The sequence below is a fragment of the Myxocyprinus asiaticus genome, chromosome 17, assembly GCF_019703515.2.
Source record: "Myxocyprinus asiaticus isolate MX2 ecotype Aquarium Trade chromosome 17, UBuf_Myxa_2, whole genome shotgun sequence".
NCBI lineage: Eukaryota > Metazoa > Chordata > Actinopteri > Cypriniformes > Catostomidae > Myxocyprinus > Myxocyprinus asiaticus.
The window spans coordinates 14,921,085-14,944,810 of NC_059360.1; the positions used below are offsets into that span (position 1 = coordinate 14,921,085).

General features: G+C 38.9%; 1 protein-coding gene across 1 annotated transcript in view; it reads right to left on the reverse strand.

Moving 5' to 3' along the window:
* Positions 1-6,228: 6,228 nt before the first annotated feature.
* The window catches only part of LOC127454863 (transmembrane protein 260-like), a 68,055-nt gene continuing 50,557 nt past the window's right edge, over positions 6,229-23,726 (reverse strand). Inside the window, exons 11-16 of the mRNA XM_051722345.1 lie at positions 22,508-22,679; positions 22,031-22,170; positions 18,744-18,920; positions 11,267-11,320; positions 11,056-11,140; positions 6,229-8,164 (exon numbers count right to left, since the gene is read on the reverse strand). Coding sequence (XP_051578305.1) covers positions 7,910-8,164; positions 11,056-11,140; positions 11,267-11,320; positions 18,744-18,920; positions 22,031-22,170; positions 22,508-22,679 — 883 coding nt within the window. The 3' untranslated portion in view covers positions 6,229-7,909. The remainder of the gene's footprint in view (positions 8,165-11,055; positions 11,141-11,266; positions 11,321-18,743; positions 18,921-22,030; positions 22,171-22,507; positions 22,680-23,726) is intronic.

The window sequence follows — 23,726 nt, forward strand, 5'->3', positions numbered from 1 at the left end:
GGCTGAAGCTGGAAGTACTGTTGAACAAATGTGCATGTGTGAGCTCCAGTTTCCAGATTAAATGTCCATAGGGTGGTGTCAGAAGCAGGTTTTTAGTTTTAAGTTAATGATGTAATACCGTCAGCAAGAATTCATATTTAATTAACCCTACCCCCAAACCCCAAACCCCAACTCTGAACCTAACTGTAAGTGGAGTACAAATTTAATTTTAGCATGAAAATGCAACCTCTGAATTCCGCTCATCAATGTTTATGTGAAAGCGATTACTACCTGGTTCCTGTGCAACCAGAAACCATGCACTGGGGGTTGCTCTCGCAACGTGCTATGGGGAAATGTGTTCAAACTTGTATTAATGCAGTAATTCAGCTGAATGGGGTTGATTTCAGGGTACATGAAATTTCGGAAGCAACATGTCAATTTCCCATGTAATTATGTTGGTTGGTTGCCACTAGACTGCAAGACTGGTGGGAGAAACTACAATGGCAACAGACAGCTATCACATTTTGCAAATGGTTTTCTAGCACTGCACCTTCAAAACTGTCAGTGTCTCTGAATCTAATTTTTCAGTTCGGTTCTCCATTACATGGATTTCATGTAAATTTGGTTGTCACTACCTGCATTTTTCATGGGTGAATTTGGCTGTAGAATGCAGTTTTTACTCTTGTAAAATAACCAAACTGTATGTATACAGAACGGGATTAAGCATACTCACAGGAAGAGGGACAACTGTATTTAGCTGCCATTCTTATGTGGCCATAGTCATTCAAACATACACACATACCAATATTTATTTTATATCATCAAAGGGACCCAAACCTATTGTCTGAAAGCCCTCTAGCCTGTGGATACCATTCATCTATTCTCTCATTAGCCCCTCTGTTCTGTCATGGCCTCATCCTATCAGGGCTTCCCAAAGCCAGTAGGACCACCACCACATGAGCCGCTTTCCCCCTCAACCCCAGCACAGCAGTCTATGGTCTTTTTCCCTTCACCCTTCCACCAGCTTCCAGCCACCCAGCCCAGGCATCAAACCACAGCTATGTGGGTCTTGGGCCAGGGATTAAACACAGGTTCAAGAATCAATCCGAATAAATGGAGACAGATCCAATCCCTGCCTCTGCCTAATCCCTTTCATATCTCCTTTCATTGTTCTGAGGTTTATTAAAGGGAAGGATGAGGAGATGAAGAGGAGAACATAAGGAGGTGAAGTGGTGGTGAGGTGGTGTTGTAGACAGCAGGTCTCTGGGTTTAAGGGTGTGTGACTGTGGGGTCAAGAATGGAAGGGCTATGTTGGGGAGCAATGAGATGTGAGAACAAATTTACTGTACAGTTTCTGGGATCTTTTGTCCCTCTTCCATTGATTGCCACCAAACGTCTGTAAAATGTACAAAACTACAATATGGATGTGCTTGAAACCTCAAAATATGTAGAATGGTATAATCCTGACAACAAAAAGGCATTCATCTGGTCATGTTTTGTGGGAGACAACCAAGAAAGTTGTCTCAGGCCCTGTGATTAGGGAGTCCCACTAAGGTCCTCTATGGTATAGCCTACTAAATGGCCTGGACGATAGAGGCCATTCATAAAAATGTGGTCCCGGGCCACATCGATTTTAGCGACAAGCCTGGGAGGTACCTTCATACAAAAACACTGTTTAGTCATTGGCTGACTGGGTTGCGAGGCAGCAAGGCAGTTGCCAAACAGCGATCTGCCACACTAGACAATTTAGTTGTATCCAGTCTGTAATGTGAAATGCAAATTATAGCCAATTTCACATATTTTGTCTCCATCCCTTCCCACCCTCCTCCACTGTCCTCCATCCATCCCTCCACCCTCCCAGCAGGAGTAAAGGAAGGAGAGGAGAATGTCCCCGCAGCTAAAGCCCCCTTTTCAGGCCCACAGCTGGCGAGGTCTATCGGCAAGGCACAGGGAGCGGAGGTGTCGCTTCTGCTATGGCATTCGGACAGTATCTACTTCTCTCCGGGTGCAGAGGAGAAAGGAGAAACAGAGGGGGTATTATCAGAGAGGGATGAGAGCAGCGAAGGCATTTTTGTCCTTTTATTCCTCTCCTAAGCCTCGGGCTTTACTCCCAATCCGATTGGTCGATACAGCCAGGGATGTAAATGAAATGCAAAGAGGAATAAGGCTGGCTTCCCATCTTGTGTGTGTGTACAACTGTGCTGCTCTCTTTAGCTCTTTGCTCAGGATTTTCCAATTCGTGGTCCTCCCTTCTCTCTTTTGTCTCCAAGTCCCTGTGCTATTTCATTTTTGTTTGTCAGCATTCATTCGCTTCTTTCTAGCACTTCCTGTCTAACGCTGTCCAATAACACCATATAAACTATCCTATGTACTTATTACTTCTCGCTTGCTCAGTAGTGTCTCTCTCTCTCTGGCAGAGTTCTCGGCTCTTATCTGCTCAGGCACCCCACATTCCAGTGTTGCCGTGGCTCTCTGCCTGCATCCACGGTCACGGTGATTCCATGGGTTCACACAATCCCTCAGATGAGAGAGAGGCAAAAAGAGGGACAGGGAGGGACGGAGAGAGACAGAGAGAAAAAGCAGCTCAGTGGAAGAAGAGAAAGAGGTGAATGTACATGAGTAAGGGAGACATTATATAGTATCCACCTGGAGTTTAGAGGCTTGTGATAAAGTGTACTGTAACTGGCAACTCAGGATGAAAACATTCTTCATGAATACAAAACCAGCTGAGAGCTGATTGTCACTGTTAGGCCTACGATACAGTAGAATATCACAGATGCCCTCTATTCAGACCTTTTTGCTATCTTTTAACCCATTTTCTAGAAGCTTTTAAATATTTATCTGCCAAGAGGAGTAGATGAGCTGAAATCAGGTCTTTATTTTGCATTTAGAGTTCAAGGCCTTTCATTCTTGGAATGGTGTTGCAAGCGTGTGTGTTTAGTCATGTGATGTGGTGTATTTGTAAACAAATGGGCTACAGGACACACATATAGAATCTCTCAATGGTTTGTTAACACTGGACATACCGTTTCTCCATTTGGTTTGTAACTTTTACTAACTGTAATATTAATCCATTTTAGGTACAGCAAAAATGAAAATTCTGTCATAATTTACTAGGCTTGGGTTCAATGCCGATGTTCCCAATGATTATCGATATATATCGAGATTTTTTTCAGATATAAATAGGGCTGCTCGTTCCACAACAGTCTCAAAGTGTGAGTGGCAGGGTTAAGTAAACTGAGTCGCGCACAGGACGCATATGGCGAATGTTGAAACAGTAATTCGGAGGTTGCATTTTTCCCTCTAACATTATATTTTTACTCCACTGATGGTTAGGTTTAGGTCTGGGGTTTGGGTTGGGGGTATAGTTTTACAATTCCCCCCAGTGGCCACTAAAGACAGTGTTTCAAATTTCTGTAAGCACAGACTGATTTTAGCTAAAGAAGAGTCAACCTATTGTTTCCGATTACACTCTGAGATGGGAGGATATTGCCTATTAGAGAAAAAGGAAGAATATACATTTTATCTTTTTTCAAAAAGAAAATGTAATTGAAATGTATTCTTATATAAAATAACTCTTCTATACTAGATGTCCATTATTTACATACTGTATGTAGGTTGATACTGTGAAAGATATGGGCTTAAGCAGATCTAAAATTTTCTTTTTCAGTTTTCATAATTTGTAAACAATAACCCTAAAATGTTAAAAGGTTCTTAATTTTCAAAGTAAAGTTGATCAAACTTATTTGTTAGTTGAGAGTGTTAAGTCATGTTTGTTTTTCAGCCAGATCTTAAGAAGGAATTTATGGCCAGACCTTAAAATTTTTTAATTGAATAAGCCTGACTATTTTTATGTAAATGAACACACAGTATTAAGGGTGTTTAGTTTAGTTTTTTATGTTAACATGTTAAAAAAGCACAGTAAAAGTGCTGGCAAAGATAAATATGGAAAAAAAAATCATTTTCATCTGGATAATCTGACCCCAAAGTAGTTGAAGAGCCCTGCTTTTCAGAGTCTTTTGACAGTGCCTCAAACCATCATAGTTTAAAGGTGCACTCAGTAACTTTTGTCTTTGTATCATCTTGGACTTACACTGACACCTAGTGGCTTGGATGCAACATAATTAAAAATCAATAGTTTTCCATTTCAGATGCCATTGTAGAAATGTAGCATTCACTGTCACACATGATTACTTTAATCCATGAGTGAAAGTGTCAAATAACAGGATGGTTACTGAGATTAAGCGAGTAGTATTCGGTTGGTCATGTGATTCTAACATGGCTGCCCCCATGTGCGGACCCTCTCCATGTAGAATAAAACAGCTTTTCTAGGGTTACTGATATGACTGGAGTCTTCATTTTAATGTGAGTGGTCATGATTTCCTACATATATTACAAAATGACAATTCACGTCTTTAGGAGTTAAACTTTTTTAATGAGGAAAAAATGACTGAGTGCACCTTTAAGGAGTGGGTGGATGATGTGTAGCTATGGACCGAGGTTAGTTATCATAAACTACTTCGAGTTGTTATGACAGCCAGCAACTGCGCAAGTTGAGCCTGAGCACATTTTTACTCCAACTAACACTTCAGTGGTTGTTGTTCTGCATCTGGAACGCTTGTATTGGTAGTTTTTACATTGCTTCTTATGGAGACTGCAATTAGAATCATCCTGTCAGCCACCATGGGTAATCAGAAAAAGTGTGGATATGAGTAGTCTGTGCACTATATCTTCTGGAGCCATAGAGGTCTGCAACCCAACCCGAGCCCGACAGGACCCAAAGAAATGGTTTTGGGCCGGGATCAGTTTTGTAATAACGGTAATAATAATTATTATTTTTAGACATATTTTGTTAATATATATATATATATATATATATATATATATATGCTTCTTGAAACAACCACACCAAGTTACAACTGTAACTTGTTTAGCACACGTCTTCTCACTCACAGACGACCGCAAACAGATGAGTTGGGGCTGTTCACAACGAACATGTTTTTGTGTGCGTCTGCACTGTTATTCTATGTAAAGACGTTCTGGGTGGAAGTCTTTGACCGTTACACTGCATCTCACACAAGACTGCCGCATTTTTTAGACACGTCCAGTTAAAAAAAAACTTCAGTTTTTAAAAGCGCATCTCGAGACACCTGCATTCTGTTTCATCCGTTGTGCTGAATGTAGCTTTTTTTTACCGCAGGTGTCACAAAGAATTCATATGGACTTCACGTGAACTTTTTCAGGACTTCATGTGACTGTTACACCGCTACACATGATTACAGATTGTTCATTACCCAGCAAAGTTGTTCTTTCCCTTTTGCTCTGGTGTGCTAAGGGGCCTTGTTAAAACTGTCTGTACATGTTTACTGTTACTACACGTTTACAAATATTGCATACGATGCTTAAATAACAGCCTATTGCTTCAAATGTACTTGCTTGGAGAAGAAATTATAGAGAGTGAGTGATTTCAGGTTCAGGTCGGCAAAAAATTTGACAGTACCGGTGGGGTCGGGTCACGTGGTCTCGAGAATGGGTTGAGTTCATGCTTTAATGCCAGTGCAGATGTCTAGCTTGCACATTTAAACCTCGTGCCTCAAGATCCAGTGTGCCAGGTTATGTCAGACATCATTGGTTTTCGTGTGTCTTGTCGATGGTCGCAGTTTAAATATGCATAAGCGTAAATAAGATAATACTGCGAAGGGGAAGATTTCCAGTGAATAACAAATTATTTTGCTCTGGGTTTTTTATCAGTTTCGGTCTGTTTTTACACAAAGTTATCTTATGGCTTCAAAAGACTTGGAACATCGATGAGTCGTGTAAATGTTGTTTGAGCTTGTCTGTAAAAATCACTGTCTACTTTCACTGTATGCAAAACAGCGACTCCAAATATTGTGCAGGTTTAGAACAACATTATGATGATTAAATAATGATAGAATTATAATTTTTGGGTGAACTATTCCTTTAAAAAAAAAAACTCAGAGCTGTATTGGGAGATGATGGGGGCCAGCAATGCAATAAGCAGAGACAGGGAACAGGATGGGGTATTTTAAAAATCTGTCCCTGATTAATGGGTCATTCTTAATCTCTCATGATGGAGCCCAAATTGGGCGTCCCTACCAGCCCCTCCAATCTCAATCTGAGACCTTTGTGATCCTAATGTGAGAGAGAGACATGCATGACAGCAGGGGGTTGAGGTGGATCAGGGCGCCTTTGATCATCAACAGAACAGATATTAACATATACTGAATATGTGAAAATTTTATTACATCAGAAACACACAAACATTGTAAAGTCTTTTAGAGTTTCACTTGAGATTCAGTTTACAAGAGTGTGTTCCTTACCTTCTGTGTGGAAATTCTCTAATAACATGTAGGACATCAACAAAATAAAAATAAAAACTTTAACAGTATCATATGGTAATATTTAGCCTTGGGTGTTGTTGTTCAGCATGTTTAGCAAATACACTATATGGCCAAAAGTATGTGGCACTTCTACGCTTCTAATTAATGGCTTTGGCTATTCTAGTAATTTCTGTGAGGACAAATCTTGATGGTACAGCATACAATGACATTCTAGAGAATTGTGTCCATTCAATTTTATTACAACAGTTTAGTGAGGCCTCCAACATGGCAATGTTGTCATGTTGGACTAAATATGTGCATACAGCGTGGTCCATAAATAAATGACTGGCCTGTACAGAGCCCAGACCTGAACACCATTGAACACCTTTGGGATGAATTGGAACACCTACTGTGAGCCAGACCCCACCATCCAACATCGTTGTCTGACCTCACTGATGCTCTTATGTCTTAATGGGAGTAAATTTCTGTAGCCACTTTCCCAACATCTAGCAGAAGGACTTTCCAGAAGAGTAAAAGCTGTGAAAGCAGCAAAGGAAAGGATAAATGCCCATGCTTTTGAATAAAATGTTCAACAAGAAACAGATATCAGTGAGGTCAGGTACAGATGGATGGGGCCTGGTTCGCTGTTGGCATTCCAATTCATCCCAATTCATCAGTAAACCCTTTCTTTATTTAAACACATTTGTAAGCAAATAATTCTTAATAGTCATTGAATTGTGTAACAGTAACTTCTGTTTTCACTGGAATAACTGAAATAGCCAAACCTGTTAATTATAAGGGAATGTCCACATACTTTTGGCCATACAGTTTATTTAACCCATTATTTCAGTATAACTGACATTGTACATCATCAGACCTTTTTATTGAAATCAGTTCTATCAAACTAAATGGATGTCTCATTCTGCTACTACAATAATGAGGATGTGGATCAGTAGCCTACGCAATATAAAATACCTCAGTGCAAAACAAATACGTTCTGATTTACAGAGGCCCCAAAAAGTATTTGAATGCTTAGGCCACCCTTAAAATGGTTGAATGTTATTTTATTACAAAATAGTTTGAGTGGATGTACAGTATGTCAGTTTCCATCAAGTTCATCACATGAACTACGGCCATCTTTTATTAAAGTTTGACAACCAGAAAGTGTCCAAATACATTGTCTTCATTTTGAACACATCTATTATTTTATAAATTTAAAGGTACAAAACTTCTTTTTGTTTTGCTTGAAAAGAGTGCTTGTGCTTTACTTTCTTTAAAATAAATGCCACTTGCTTAGTTTTCTGTTATCTAATGTAATGATATTCATTATTTTATACTTTTGGGGGCCACTGTATTTGTGTCCATTTTAGCAAATCAAGTTCATTTTACTGTGCAAATCTTTGTCTATAAAAACTTGGTCATACCTGCACTCTTTTGAGATTCTCTTTAAATTTGTTACCTTCTCTGTTTCCTTTTTGTGTAGTTTACCCCTGTCCAAGGGGGCACCTATTATGTGTAGAGTAGGTGTTTTTTTAGGATTTCGAAGGCTTTCAGTCTTGTTTTATACAATTTCTCTGCCACATCCAGTCTCAGCCCTTTTGTATGTCTCTGAGTTTGTCCCTCTCTTTCCTGAGGTGTGTGATGACCGAGCGAATGGCTTTGCTCTGGGGATCGGTGGGTTCTCTCTGAAGGTAGCGGCTAAAGTGGCTGATGCTGCGACTCAGGAGGGTATCTGGACCGTGACTTCTGCCCCCTGAGCGCAGCAAACGTTCTGCGGCTAGAGCCAGGTTCTTATCCCAGTTGGCTGGGTAGTCTACTTGGGCGTCCACTATTTGACAATACAGCTGACAATAAAAAAGAAAACACACACTCAAAAAAAAAAAAAAAGCAGTTTGTTCAGCTAACTTAATTAAAATGAACTAAAGCAACACAATTCTACAACATTATGTAATAACTTGATTTCATTGCTTTCTATCCAATTAAATTTGTGAAACTGATGTTTACTTAATCCATTTAAGTTTGGATTACATAATTATTTTTTGTAGCATTGATGAAACTGGGCAGGGATTTCCATTTCCCGCATTTTTTTTCATGGGACTGAATGGGGTGAACAAATATTGAAATTAAGTGTTATTTTATGCATTTTTGAGCAAGATGAAAATAGGAGGAGATTTGATAATGTTTAATGTTCTGTTATATTGGTATTTAAAAAGAGTGTCTGTTAGGCTGGAGTTTTGGGGGTTACCATTGTTGTGAAGATTGGCACTTGTGCTTAGGTTGAGGATGGACTTTCACTTTCAAGTGATGTTTGAATTGAGTGCTGCTTAGCTCTACAAGCAGTTGCTTTTAAATTGTCAGTGCAACAGTTTCACTCTCCTTACTTTCTTACCTGGCATTTACTAATGATTAATTAAGCTGGACCAACATAAGAAAATAAATTAAATTAAACATTAGTAAATTTGGTTTGATGAATGTAATAGTTGAGTTAAAACTACTTTAGTACACTGATTTGTCCTAATCCAACAAAATTTTGTTGGCTGAATGAAACTGACTTCATTGAATTTGAGAAAGTTTTTATAAGCAATTTAATTTCTTTCATTCAAATTAAGTAAGGGTAATGACTTCATTTTTTGAGTGCATGTTAAAAGATTTGTAAAATAATAAGATAAATGTCAATGTTTGAAAAGCAATTCAGTGACAATATTTAAAGCCTTTTAAAAGTGACTGAAAGGGATTTTAAGGTTTTTAAGACACATTGTGTCAACGGGTAACATAACTGATAGAACATTAAATCACCAATTGTCATGTACCAAAAAACTGCATTTAGTGTAAGGACTAGATTCTCATCTAGATTTGTATTACCTGAAGAAAATACCTGTGCTTGCAAGGAGTTTTAGTTAAATTTAGGTTTAAGATGATAGATAGATAGATAGATAGATAGATACAGTTGTGCTCAAAAGTTTGCATACCCTTGGAGAATTGGTAATATATGTACTAATTTAAAAAAGAAACATGAGTGAGCAGGCAAAATACATTTCTGTTATTTCTTATGGGATTCATATTCAACTGTAGGTTATAACAGAATGGCACAATCATAAAACAAAACATGGCAACAAAGAAAAAAATGAAATGAACCCTGTTCAAAAGTCTGTATACCCTTAGTTCTTAATACTGTGTATTGCCCCCTTTAGCATCAATGACAGCATGCAGTCTTTTGTAATAGTTATCTATGAGGCCCCAAATTCTTGCAGGTGGTATAGCTGCCCACTGGTCTTGGCAAAATGCCTCCAGGTCATGCAAAGTCTTTGGTTGTCATGCATGAACTGCACGTTTGAGATCTCCCCAGAGTGGCTTGATGATATTAAGGTCAGGAGACTGTGTTGGCCACTCCAGGACCTTCACCTTTTTCTGCTGTAACCACTGTAGGGTCAACTTGGCCTTGTGCTTAGGGTCATTGTTGTGCTGGAAAGTCCAAGAGCGTCCCATGCACAGCTTTTGTGCAGAAGAATGCAAATTGTCTGCCTGTATTTTCTGATAACATGCTGCATTCATCTTGCCATCAATTTTCAAAAAGATTCCCCGTGCCTTTAGAGCTCACACACCCCCAAAAACATCAGTGAGCCACCACCATGCTTCACAGTGGGGATGGTATTCTTTTCACTATAGGCCATGTTGACCCCTCTCCAAACACAGCGCTTATGGTTGTGACCATAAAGCTCTATTTTGGTCTCGTCACTCCAAATTACAGTGCGCCAGAAGTGTGTCAAGGTGTTGTCGTGCTTTTTTGTGGCATTGGCACAGTAAAGGCTTCTTTCTGGCAACTCGACCATGCAGTTCATTTTTGTTCAAGTATCGTCATATTGTGCTCCTTGAAACAACCACGCCATCTTTTTCTAGAGCAGCCTGTATTTCTCCTGAGGTTACCTGTGGTTTTTTCTTTGTATCCCAAACAATTCTTCTGGCAGTTGTGGCTGAAATCTTTCTTGGTCTACCTGACCTTGGCTTAGTATCAAGAGATCCCAGAATTTTCCACTTCTTAATAAGTGATTGAACAGTACTGACTGGCATTTTCAAGGCTTTGGATATCTTTTTATATCCTTTTCCATCTTTTTAAAGTTCCATTACCTTGTTATGCAGGTCTTTTGACAGTTCTTTTCTGCTCCCCATGGCTCAGTATCTAGCCTGCTCAGTGCATCCATGTGAGAGCAAACAAACTCATTGACTATTTATACACAGACACTAATTGCAATTTAAAAAGTCACAGGTATGGGAAATTAACCTTTAATTGCCATTTAAACCTGTGTGTGTCACCTTGTGATGATCACTAGCCTTAAATAAAAGATCAATGCCAAAATCAATGCCAAAATTTCACAATTTCTGCCAGGGTATGCAAACTTTTGAGCACAACTGTAGATAGATAGATCGATAGATAGATAGACAGACAGACAGATATTCAATCTTTAATCTTACATTTCTTAAAAAATTATTACGTTTAAAAAATAGACAAAGACTGAAATTACCTACTATACAAATATTACTATACTGGATTAATTGCAGTAATACAAAGAAGGCAAAGATGAGGTCAAAGACAATGTAGGCAAAGAAGATGGCAAAGATAAAGAAGACAACAACAAAGAAGAGGAATAAAACAAAAAGGAAGAACATTTTTGAAACGTGTCTTGCATGCACTAACTTTTTCTAAATTGGCTATTATATGATGTCATTTCCCACTCACATTGTAGGAGATCTCATAGAGACGAGCCTGCTGTTCTCTCTCCATCTTCTCAGCCAGATCAAACAGGAAGAAAGCTGTCTTCATCCTAAACAATGATGGAATACAAGTACCTCAATATAACTATATATGGGGGTTTGGTAAAGATACAACACTAAAACCCAAGACAAAACAGTGAAGCTAACAACAGTGAAAGCAGTAGTCCATTTATTACCTAGCCTGCCACATCTCGTCATTGGCAACTCTCTCCCAGGAACCAGGGTGGAAGCTGTCATGGTGGAATAAAATGTTAAAGCTTTTAGGACCATTTCAACTGATCTGGTTTAAACAGCAAAATGTCATATCTTTGAAATATGCAGTTAATATTGTGCTTCTTGCCATCAGGATTTCTCTTAGTATGTGAAACTTTCATAAAATAACTGGTATTGTGCACAAATGGTATTGAGTAATATCAGAGTATGTACTGCATTTGATGAAGACCTTCACAACAGTTAATAAAGTGCATTACATTCAGAATGTAGAAATACATTCCAAGACATACTTCATCTGAGAACGTGGACATTGTCTCATGACTTGAATGTACGACCTAGTTACAAAAACTACGAAAATAATTTACTCTGTTTTTGTTAAACAAGTACAATTTAACCACAAAGAAAAACTTTCTTGGTAATATACTGCATAGCAATTACAGAAAAGAGCCGCCCAACTTGCAGTTCTCAACCATTTTGAATCCTTAGTTCCCGTGGTCTTTTGGCAGTGGCGATTTCTCAGAGCCAGCAAAGCCTACTCTGCTGGCATAACATGCCTAATATATAAATATATTTTAATCCTTTCATTCTCATTGACCTTTTTGCCTCTGTATATTCAATCACATTCCACTCCTAATTAATCTACAAATGAATATTAAAAAACAAAAAAATTTATTCCTCGATGCTTACAAGCAAAGTGTGACAACTGTTTCACAAATCGCATGCCCGAAGCCATGCTCCTTAGCTGAAGCAGCGCGTGAGTCTGAGCTCCACCCCTTCAGCCTTCATAATTTTTGCAGAATCCCTCAACACTACAGTGAATAAGCATCTAAAGTCAGATTGTCAGATTCATCAACCAATCAGATTGATTTATTTGTTCTTGGTGGGTGTGGTCTTTAGGATATGTTCCAGTCCAGACCTTCTAGCTGGCCTTGAGTGACGCAATCACGCTTTAAGTGATGTACGTAATTTGAAAGCGAAGAGCGTGAGATCTTGCTGACGAGTCGGCTGTCATCACTGCTGGTATTGCCGTTGAGAAAGAGATCCTTATGGATTTAAAAACCTGAGATGTTCTGCATGATCGTGCGATTGATTAATTAAACAGGAATTGAGGGCTGATTTTCACTTCAAGCAAATTGGTAAGTGCTTTTTGCATTGTTATAACAACATCAGGAGTTTTCTAAGTGTAAATTAGGCTGCTTGAGCATTCAGTGTCGGATCAAGTTTTGAAAAGTAACCGTGTACCCTGACGAAACAAAATTTATTGCAAGCAAAATTTAAATCGCAAATATTATTAGAGAGCTTTTTCTTGGTATTAGACCTCCTTGGTTCTGGCTTCCGTGCATGGACGTGTTTTTAAAATTTCAATTGGTATTATTAGTTGACTGCCACGTAATGTATGATAGGCATATGATGTCTTATTCATTGTTAAACTGTGTTTTCTTAATGGCATGAATTGCACTGAAGGCCTAGACTTAAAATGCATGGGCTGTGGCTGTCTTTTGGTTAAGTAAGGTGTCTACTGGTTGCACATTTCAGAATCTGAGTAGATGCAGTTTTTGACTTACAATACACCCACTGAGCACTTTATTAGGAACATCTGTACACCTACTTATAAATGTGATTATCTAATCAGCCAATCGTGTGACAGCAGTGTAATGCATAAAATCATGCAGATACGTGTCAGTTAATGTTTACATTAACCATCAGAATGGGGAAAAATGTGATCTCAGTGATTTTGACCGTGGCATGATTGTTGGTGCCAGACGGGCTGGTATGAGTATTTCTGTAACTGCTGATCTCCTGGGATTTTCACACACAATAGTCTCTAGAATTTACTTAGAATGGTGCCAAAAACAAAAAAACATCCAGTGAGGGGCAGTTCTGTGGACGGAAATGCCTTATTGATGATAGACTGGCTTAGACTTGTTTGAGCTGACAGAAAGGCTATGGTAACTCAGATAACCACTCTGTACAACTGTAGTGAGCAGAATAGCATCTCAGAATGCAGGAGAAGACCACATCGGGAAATTTATTAGGACCATAGTGTTCCTAATAAAGTGCTCAGTGAGTGAATATTAGGAAAGTAAGCATATTTGTATGCAGGGCAAGTTGAGGAGCACAGCTTTATTAGTGTGACTCATTTTATACATTGCACCATTCAGACTGCATCAAAGCAGTCTTGTCCAGTATGGTTTTAAACCAACCAGTAATGCAGCAGATCATATTCTGCATATCTTCAAACCATACAACAGCTGATCTTCAACCTCACCTGTTTTTGGAGGCTCTTTCTTTAGTGAAGGACCCATATATTTCTGCATTTCTCCCTTTCCACTATATCACTACAAACGTGCAGCCTCTCCTTCAAAGGAATATTTTAGCATGTGACTTCCCCGCTAATATTTGGCTGGCAGGCAGGGATGGACACGCTTGTAGTGGGTGAGAGGAGAGTAATGTCACACCATTCAACCCCGATTAACTTGCTGAATACCAGTCGGCTGCAGAGAGCCTCAGTGCTGGAGACTAGAACTAATTTCACTTTATACACAGATATTGACACGCCGCAGTTTAGAAAGTCATTAGGGTGGGGTCAGCGGACTAATAACGACTTTGAAGCTGGAAACGGAGGCTGTCTGCACAGCATGGAGACACTGGAGTGTTTAAGTGCACTTTAATATTGGTGAAGACCAAAAACACTTCAATGGAACGGCGAGAGGTGTAAAAACAAGGGTGGGGTGTATCTGGTAAGCATGCTCAGACTAGTGATGCAGCTAACATGAACCTGACAGCATGCTTGCATCGTACTACACCTACACAATTTATTCTTGCTCAATTAATATAAATAACTTAAATAGTACTCAAATTAAATAGTTAAACATATTGGAACCTGGACTTCAATCACTAACATAAATATACAAAAATACTATGGTATCATGTATTACCATGACTTTTTGGACATGTACCACTGGAACTGTTCAAGTGAAAACCTTGGAGTACCATGTAAATTCCATGGTTCATAATTAAATCATTTAATACCATGGTACATATCAAAGTACTGTACCATGGTACTGCCATAGTCATTTTTGTAAGGGATACTACACAACCACTAAGTGTTACTAATACTGCTATAAAATATAGCATATTGTGCATTAAAAATATTACATAGTATATTACTGTCAGAATATTAATAACAGTTAGTTCTGGTTCTCAATTCTGATTGGATGAGCAGCATGCCAAGATAGCTCATATATAGTCCAACAGCACTGGGATGCTTCACTTTTTGAGTCACTCTGCTTCTCTGTGTTTGTGGTTTCCCAAATAGTGGTGAGAAGTTTGATTCAGACGAGCTGTTGGCAGTCCAATGTTATAATGGTTTTTGTTCTTCTTAAAAAATTAACAAAGTGACGTTGATGAGTTTGCAGGTCAGTGTATGAAACTGGTGTAACTGTGCAAACTGAATGACTAGAAGTGGTGACATTTATTATGCAATTTCCCTGTATGTAGCATTGAACAGCTCTTTCATTCAAGCAAAATGACAGTTTGTAACTGACAATATATTGTGTAGGCTCTATAAAGATACATAATATATCATCCAGTAATGAAGAGCAAACAATCTTTGTCCTTTGATAACGATTTGGGTTGAATTTAATGGAAAACTATGTGAGTTGAGCTCCGTGGCACTGCAGAATTTTTAACAGCCTCTGGAGATGGCTAACCCGCAGTTTGTGTGTACGTACCTTCACAGAAAATAATTGTTCCAGTTTTTAGAATGTGGAATGTACGCCATAGACACGATCAGTGTGCAACCAACTTTAATTAAAGGTGCTGTAAGCGATTTCAGCCGTTCTACTTCCACGAGACTGAGCCATTGGATTAGCCACGCCCCCTCTTTCCAAAACCCAGAACTCCAAAGATACCAAAATGAGCTTTATTGAGAGCAGAAACAGTTATTAAAACAACAGTAGTAAAATAGCGACCTTAACTGACAACTGTTATGAACAACATGGCAAAAAAAGGAATTATGCCTCAACAAATCACTGCAACTACAATACTATGAAAACAGAAATTTTTTTGTTTGCTGTTTACAGAGTCTAGTGCTGTTACAGAGACCAGTAAGATATCTCAGGGCACTTATTTTATTAATATCTTTCAGGGAGTAGGAACATTTTTGCATACCTTTCCATTAAAAAAATCACTTATAGCACATTTAACTCTGCCGCTCACACTTTATCCTAAGTTTGCAAAGACAAATGCTATTGTGCAACGAGCAGCCCTTTTTATATCTGAAGAAACCACGCACACACACACACACACACACATATATATAGATATAGATATACATACACTGATGGCCGAAAGTTTGGAATAATGTACAGATTTTGCTCTTATGGAAAGAAATTGGTACTTTTATTCACCAAAGTGGCATTCAACTGTTCACAATGTATAGTCAGGACATTAATAACGTGACAAATTACTATTACAATTTGACAAAAAAAAAAAAAAAATTCAAACTACTTCAAAGATTTCTCATCAACAAATCCTTCACGTGCAGCAATGACAGCTTTGCAGATCTTTGGCATTCTAGCTGTCAGTTTGCCCAGATACTCAGGTGACATTTCACCCCATACTTCCTGTAGCACTTGCCATACATGTGGCTGATCCCACAAAAGCTCAATGGGGTTAAGATCCATAACACTCTTTTCCAATTATCTGTTGTCCAATGTCGGTGTTTCTTTGCCCACTCTAACCTTTTCTTTTTGTTTTTCTGTTTCAAAAGTGACTTTTTCTTTGCAATTCTTCCCATAAGGCCTGCACACCTGAGTCTTCTCTTTACTGTTATACATGAAACTGGTGTTGAGCGAGTAGAATTCAATGAAGCTGTCAGCTGAGGACATGTGAGGCGTCTATTTCTCAAACTAGAGACTCTGATGTACTTATCCTCTTGTTTAGTTGTACATCTGGCCTGCTACATCTCTTTCTGTTCTTGTTAGGGCCAGTTGTCCTTTGTCTTTGAAGACTGTAGTGTACACATTTGTATGAAATCTTCAGTTTTTTGGCAATTTTAAGCATTGTATAGCCTTCATTTCTCAAAACAATGATTGACTGATGAGTTTCTTGAGAAAGCGGTTTCTGTTTTGTCATTTTTGACCTAATATTGACCTTAAGACCAGTGTATTGCATACTGTGGCAACTCAAAAACAAACATAAAGACAATGTTAAGCTTAATTTAATGAAACAAATAGCTTTCATCTGTGTCTGATATAATGGCAAGTGATTTTCTAGTGCCAAATTAGCAATTTAGCATGATTACTCAAGGATAAGGTGTTGGAGTGATGGCTGCTGGAAATGGGGCCTGTCTAGATTTGATAAAAAATGACTTTTTTTAAATAGTGATGGTGCTGTTTTTTACATCAGTAATGTCCTGACTATACACACACACACACACACACACACACACACTCGCACGCACGCACGCACGCACGCAAGTCATAAGTTTACATACACCTTAGCCAAATACATTTAAACTCAGTTTTTCACAATTCCCGACACCGAATCGTAGAAAACATTCCCTGTCTTAGGTCAGTTAGGATCACTACTTTATTTTAAGAATGTGAAATGTCAGAATAATAGTAGAGAGAATGATTTGTTTCTGCTTTTATTTCTTTCATCACATTCTCAGTGGGTCAGAAGTTTACATACACTTTGTTAGTATTTGGTAGCATTGCTTTTAAATTGTTTAACTTGGGTCAAACATATTGGGTAGCTTTCCAAAAGCTTCTCACATTAAGTTGCTGGAATTTTGGCCCATTCCTCCAGACAGAACTGGTGTAACTGAGTCAGGTTTGTAGGCCTCCTTGCTCGCACACACTTTTTCAGTTCTGCCCAAAAATGTTCTAGCGGATTGAGGTCAGGGCTTTGTGACGGCCACTCCAACACCTTGAATTTGTTGTCCTTAAGCCATTTTGCCACAACTTTGGAGGTATGCTTGGGGTCATTGTCCACTTGGAAGACCCATTAGCGACCAAGCTTTAGATTCCTGACTGATGTCTTGAGATGTTGCTTCAATATATCCACATAATTTTCCTTCCTCATGATGCCATCTATTTTGTTAGGTGCACCAGTCCCTCCTGCAGCAAAGCACCCCAATAAGATGATGCTGCCACCCCCATGCTTCACGGTTGAGATGGTGTTCTTCGGCTTGCAAGCCTCACCCTTTTTCCTCCAAACATAATTATGGTCAGTATGGCTAAACAGTTCAATTTTTGTTTCATTAGACCAGGACATTTCCCCAAAAAGTAAGATCTTTGTCCCCATGTGCACTTGCAAACTGCAGTCTGGCTTTTTTAAGGCAGTTTTGGAGCAGTGGCTTCTTCCTTGCTCAGCAGCCTTTCAGGTTATGTCGATATAGGACTCGTTTATAGATACTTGTCGACCTGTTTCCTCCAGCATTTTCACAAGGTCCTTTGCTGTTGTTCTGGGATTGATTTGCACTTTTCGCACCAAACTACATTCATCTCTAGGAGACAGAATGCGTCTCCTTCCTGAGCAGTATGATGGCTGCGTGGTCCCATGGGTTTATACTTGCGTTGTTTGTACAGATGAACGTGGTACCTTCAGGCATTTGGAAATTGCTCCCAAGGATGAACCAGACTTGTGGAGGTCCACAATTGTTTTTTCTGAGGTCTTTTGATTTTTCCCATTATGTCAAGCAAAGAGGCACTGAGTTTGAAGGTAGACATTAAAATACATCAACAGGTACACCTCCAATTCAGTACACCTCCTATCAGAAGCGAATTGACTAACTATCTAAAGGCACAGTCTAAAGGACATAATTTTCTAAGCAGCTTAAAGGCACAGTTAACTTAGTGTATGTAAACTTCTGACTCACTGGAATTGTGAAATAGTCAATTGAAAGTGAAACAATCTGTCTGTAAACAATTGTTGGAAAAATTACTCATGTCTTGCACAAAGTAGATGTCCTAAAAGACTTGCCAAAACTATAGTTTGCTAATATTCATTCTGAGGAGTGGTTAAAAAATGAGTTTTAATAACTTCAACCTAAGTGTATGTAAACTTCTGACATCAACTGTATATATATATATATATATATATATATATATATATATATATATATATATATATATATATCGATAATCATCACGAAAATCTTCTGATTACCAATGTGTGAAAATGGCATCGATCCAAACCTAAATTTCATACTTGCAATCGTGCTGTTGATCTGTATATCAGCGCAGCTGTGACTACCTGTGGCCTCATGCCTACACCCAGATCACAACCGTGCTGATATACAGAACAAAAGCAATCTTGTGTCTATTATGGTATTGTGGCTTGAATATAACATATTATGATCTAACAGGTAACATATACTGTAAATGCATCCCTTAAGAAGTAAACAATAAACTAACATAAGTGGTGTGCTACCTGTCATGTGGCTGGTTCCAGTTGTAAAGGTGAAGTGTATGCTTGGCCCATTTCTCTGGGTCAAATGGGGTCTCGATGGGTACCAGCTGCTCACAGACGCCCCAGGGCCAGCGAGAGAAACTTTTCTCCCAGCTGGGGTCACCCTCTGTTAGGCCGATACACACGAATACAGGCCTGCTGCAGACACACCCAGAGCACAAACTGAGTGCGGACATACTGCCATAGCATCAGTCTGCAGTTAAAGTATATGCTTTTTTTTTTTTTTTTTAATAGAGTGGTTAAAAGTTTACAATAGCTTTCATTAATTAAATTAAAATAACATCAATACAACACAGATAATAAAAAAAAAAAAAAAAGGATAGTTCAATATGGTCAATGCAGTGTTCCAGCTGTGCTAAAATCCACAATATAGTAACAGCTACTGTATGACACAAAACACTTTTTGGCAGAACATTAATTTTGTTGCATAGAAATGTTTTGTTATGTCAGGCACTATATCTTCTAGCGGAAGGATGGCAATTAATGAATTTTTTTTTTTTAATAAAATTATGTTACATTAAAATTTAACAAACCATTTTATAAAAGCAATAAGGAATGAGGCTATGCTATATTGTGAATATAATCACGGCTGAAGAAGGTTGTAGGCATGCCACGCAATGCACTTGAGTCTTGGCTATTTGAACTATAGCACAATCTCTCGTACCTTATTGCTTAATTAAAGGGATAGTTCACCCAAAAATTTAAAATTCTCATATCATTTACTCACCCTCATGCCATCCCAGATGTGCATGACTTTTTTTCTTCTGCAAAACACAAAAAAGATTTTTAGAATTTGAAGGTCCATACACTGCAAGTGAATGGTGATTGCAGTCTTTAGGCACAATCTTGATTTCAAGCTCGATTACACTTCATAGTGCTTGATGCATGCGCAGAGCGCTAGATGGTGCTATAGGAAGTGTAATCGAGCTTGAAATCATGATTGCCAAGGAGACTGCTGTCAAGATATACAGTGAAAAAGGAGTTATATTTTGGTCTGTTCTCACCCAAAACCAAGTGGATCGTTTCAGTAGACATCGATTAAACCACTGTCTGATGGATTATGTTTATGCTGACTTGATCTGCTTTTTGAAGCTTTTGGAGTTCTGGTCACCATTCACTTGCATTATATGTACCAACAGAGCTGAAATATTCTTCTAAAAATCTTTGTGTTCAGCAGAAGAGATAAAGTCATACACATCTGGGATGGCATGAGGGTGAGTAAATGCTGAGAGAATTTTTGGGTGAACTAAAACTTTGAGTTATATTTTAAATGAAAATATTGAACATACATTCGTTAAGCAATATAATGTAATAATGTTTGTTATTATGTTATTACAATTTTATTAATATCTTAATTATGAATGTTATTATAAAGTGTTACCAGTGTTTTGCTGCCCAAACAAGAATGTTTAGAAAATTACATTTTTTTAGGAAAACAACCATTTTATTTATTAATAATTTACTTTGTGACAATTCTGTAGAATTCTGTAAAAGCATTTAAGCCTGTCCTAATTGCCTTGTTATGTTAGAGCACTGATCTGATACTTTAAATTGTAGATTTTGAATCACGGGATACACATGACAGGAACATTCAAAAACAGATTCTTGGTTGCTTTTCCCAGTGTGTTTCTATTTTCTCTGTTCTGCCTCCCAAGGAAATGCTGCTTGTGATTATTGCCCCCCTCTCAGAGGCTGGGGGTTTTACCAAGGAAATACTGCCGTCTGGTGGAGGGAGGCAGTATAGATTCTTAATTTCTTTTGCTTTCCCACTGTGAAATAAGGTGTGAACTTTAATACCAGATTATTTCTAATGGTTTGCCCTGGGAATATTTTTAGTGGAACCTTTCATTTGGTAGTAGCATATATACAGAGGAGTATTTTAATAAACTCAGCAAAAAAAGAAAGGTCCTCTCACTTTCAACTGCTTTTATTTTCAGCAAACTTAACGTGTAAATATTTGTATGAACATAAAAACATTCAACAACTAAGACATAAACTGAACAAGTTTCACAGACATGTGACTAACAAAAATGGAATAATGTGTCCCTGAACAAAGGGGGGGTCAAAATCAAAAGTAACAGTCAGTATCTGGTGTGGTAACAGTCAAGATCCAGGCTCTTCGCTGGCCAAGGCAGAACACTGACATTCCTGTCTTGCAGGAAATCATGCACAGAACGAGCAGTATGGCTGGTGGCATTGTCATGTTGGAGGGTCATGTCAGGATGAGCCTACAAGAAGGGTACCACATGAGGGAGGAGGATGTCTTCCCTGTAATATACAGCGTTGAGATTGCCTGCAATGACAACAAGCTCAGTCCGATGATGCTGTGACACATCGCCCCAGACCATGACGGACCCTCCACCTCCAAATCGTTCCCCCTCCAGAGTACAGGCCTTGGTGTAACGCTCATTCCTTCGACAATAAACGTGAGTCTGACCATCACCCCTGGTGAGACAAAACCACGACACGTCAGTGAAGAACACTTTTTGCCAGTCCTGTCTGGTCCAGCGAAGGTGGGTTTGTGCCCATAGGCGACGTTTGTTGCCGGTGATGTCTGGTAAGGATCTGCCTTACAACAGGCCTACAAGCCCTCAGTCCAGCCTCTCTCAGCCTATTGCGGACAGTCTGAGCACTGATGGAGGGATTGTGCGTTCCTGGTGTAACTCGGGCGGTTGTTGTTGCCATACTGTACCTGCCCCGCAGGTGTGATATTCGGATGTACCGATCCTGTGCAGGTATTTTTACACGTGGTCTGCCAATGTGAGGACGATCAGCTGTCCTTCCTGTCTCCCTGTAGTGCTGTCTTAGGCGTCTCACAGTACGGACATTGCAATTTATTGCCCTGGCCACATCTGCAGTCCTCATGCTTCCATGCAGCATGCCTGAGGCACGTTCACGCAGATGAGCAGGGACCCTGGGCATCTTTCTTTTGGTGTTTTTCAGAGTCAGTAAAAAGGTCTCTTTAGTGTCCTAAGTTTGTATAACTGTGACCTTAATTGCCTACCGTCTGTAAGCTGTTAAGTGTCTTAATGACTGTTCCACAGGTGCATGTTTATTAATTGTTTATGGTTCATTGAACAAGCATGGAAAACATTGTTTAAACCCTTTACAATAAAGATCTGTAAAGTTATTTGGATTTTTTACAAAATTATCTTTAAAATACAGTGTCCTGAAAAAGGGACATTTCTTTTTTTGCTGAATTTATGAACAGAGTCTCCTGCATGTGAGTGCATGTGTGGTAAACATACTGCATATTGTGCTTGAGAAACTGCTCAATACTGAATGTTTTCTTTTCCGCAGAGTTGACCGGATCCCACCAGCGCCCAGGAAACTTCACTCCGGGAAAATGCTTCTGGAGTTTAGCCACATACCAGCTATAGGTCATCATCTGCAATAAATACCATAGATTCTTAAAAAACAAGTTCAACACAGTGACAGAAAAGCATGTTTGTGGTAGACAAGGTTTCCACACCTTCTGACCAAATAATAATTTTGACCGAATTATTTCTCATGAAGAGCAATTTCTAGCCAATGAAATACTTAAAATTTAGATTCACTTCCAAGAAATTGAAAGACTTTTTAAGATTTTACTAATTTCCATAACTTCCTCATGACTTCTTTAGATTTTATTCATTTACTTGGAAATTGGGAATTTCAAAATTGTCATTTCATGACAGTGGGAATGGTGGGGAGAGAATTAGTAACATGCGTTACAGATGACTGACCTCTTGGTCAACAAGGCTGAGGTCTGGTCGGAGACCCTGGCAGTAGTGCAGGTAGCGCAACGTGTTGCCAGGGAGATCACCTCGCGTCAGCACCAACGAGCCCTCCGGTAATGAGAACACAACCTCACGAGCAAACCTTTCCACAACGTTATTACTGCTCTGATCACACTCCCTGTCAAAACACACACAGACAAAAACACTTACATAGTACAAAATACACAAAATACATAGTAAGAAATGTATTTTTAAAAACAAAGACGCTGTTTGGAACCCATTTAAGTATCGTCCACACCATGGGGTCAAAGGTTTGTTTAATTAGCATGGGCCATTTAGCCCACCATTCTGGGGGCAAAAAGCATCTTTCTCCACTTTCGACTAATCAGTACACAGAACATTCCCCAAAAGGTTTGAGGATCATCAAGGTGTGTTTTGGAAAAATTCAGAGAAGCCTTAATGTTCTTCTGGGTTAGCAGAGTTTTTTGCCTCGCCACTCTTCCATGCATGCCATTTTTGGCCAGTGTCTTTCTTATAGTCATGAACAGTGACCTTTACTGATGCGAGAGAGGCCTGCAGTTCCTTGGATGTTGTCCTTATCTTTTTTTGTGACTTCCTGGATGAGTCGTCATTGTGCTCTTGGAGGAATTTTGGAAAGTTGGCCACTTCTGGGAAGGTTCACTACTGTTCCAAGTTTTCTCCATTTGGAGAAAATGGCCCTCACTGTGGTTCTTTGGAGTCCCGAGCCTTTGAAATAGCTTTGTAACCCTTCCCAGGCTGATGTATTCCAATCACCTTTTTCCTCATCATTTCTGGAATTTCTTTCGACTTTGGCATATTGTGCTACTGGGTGAGACCTTTTAGCCAAATTCATGCCGCTGAATAAGTTCTATTTAGGTGCTGATTTGATTGAACAGGGCTGGCAGTAGTCAGGCCTGGGTGTGTCTAGTCCAGCTGAACCCCATTATGAATGTAGTTTCATAGATTTGGGGATTTAGTAACTAAGGGGGGCAAATACTTTCTAACACAGGCCCAGTTGGTACTGGATAACTTTTTTGCTTCAATAAATAACATTATCATTTGTGTTTACTCAGATTGCCTTTGTTTTATGTTACATTTTGTCTGAATTTTTGAAACAATTTAGTATGAGATATACACAAAAACAGAAGAAATCAGGATGGGGCTAATACTTTTTCACAGAACTGTACATTGTTGTCTCTTTTGC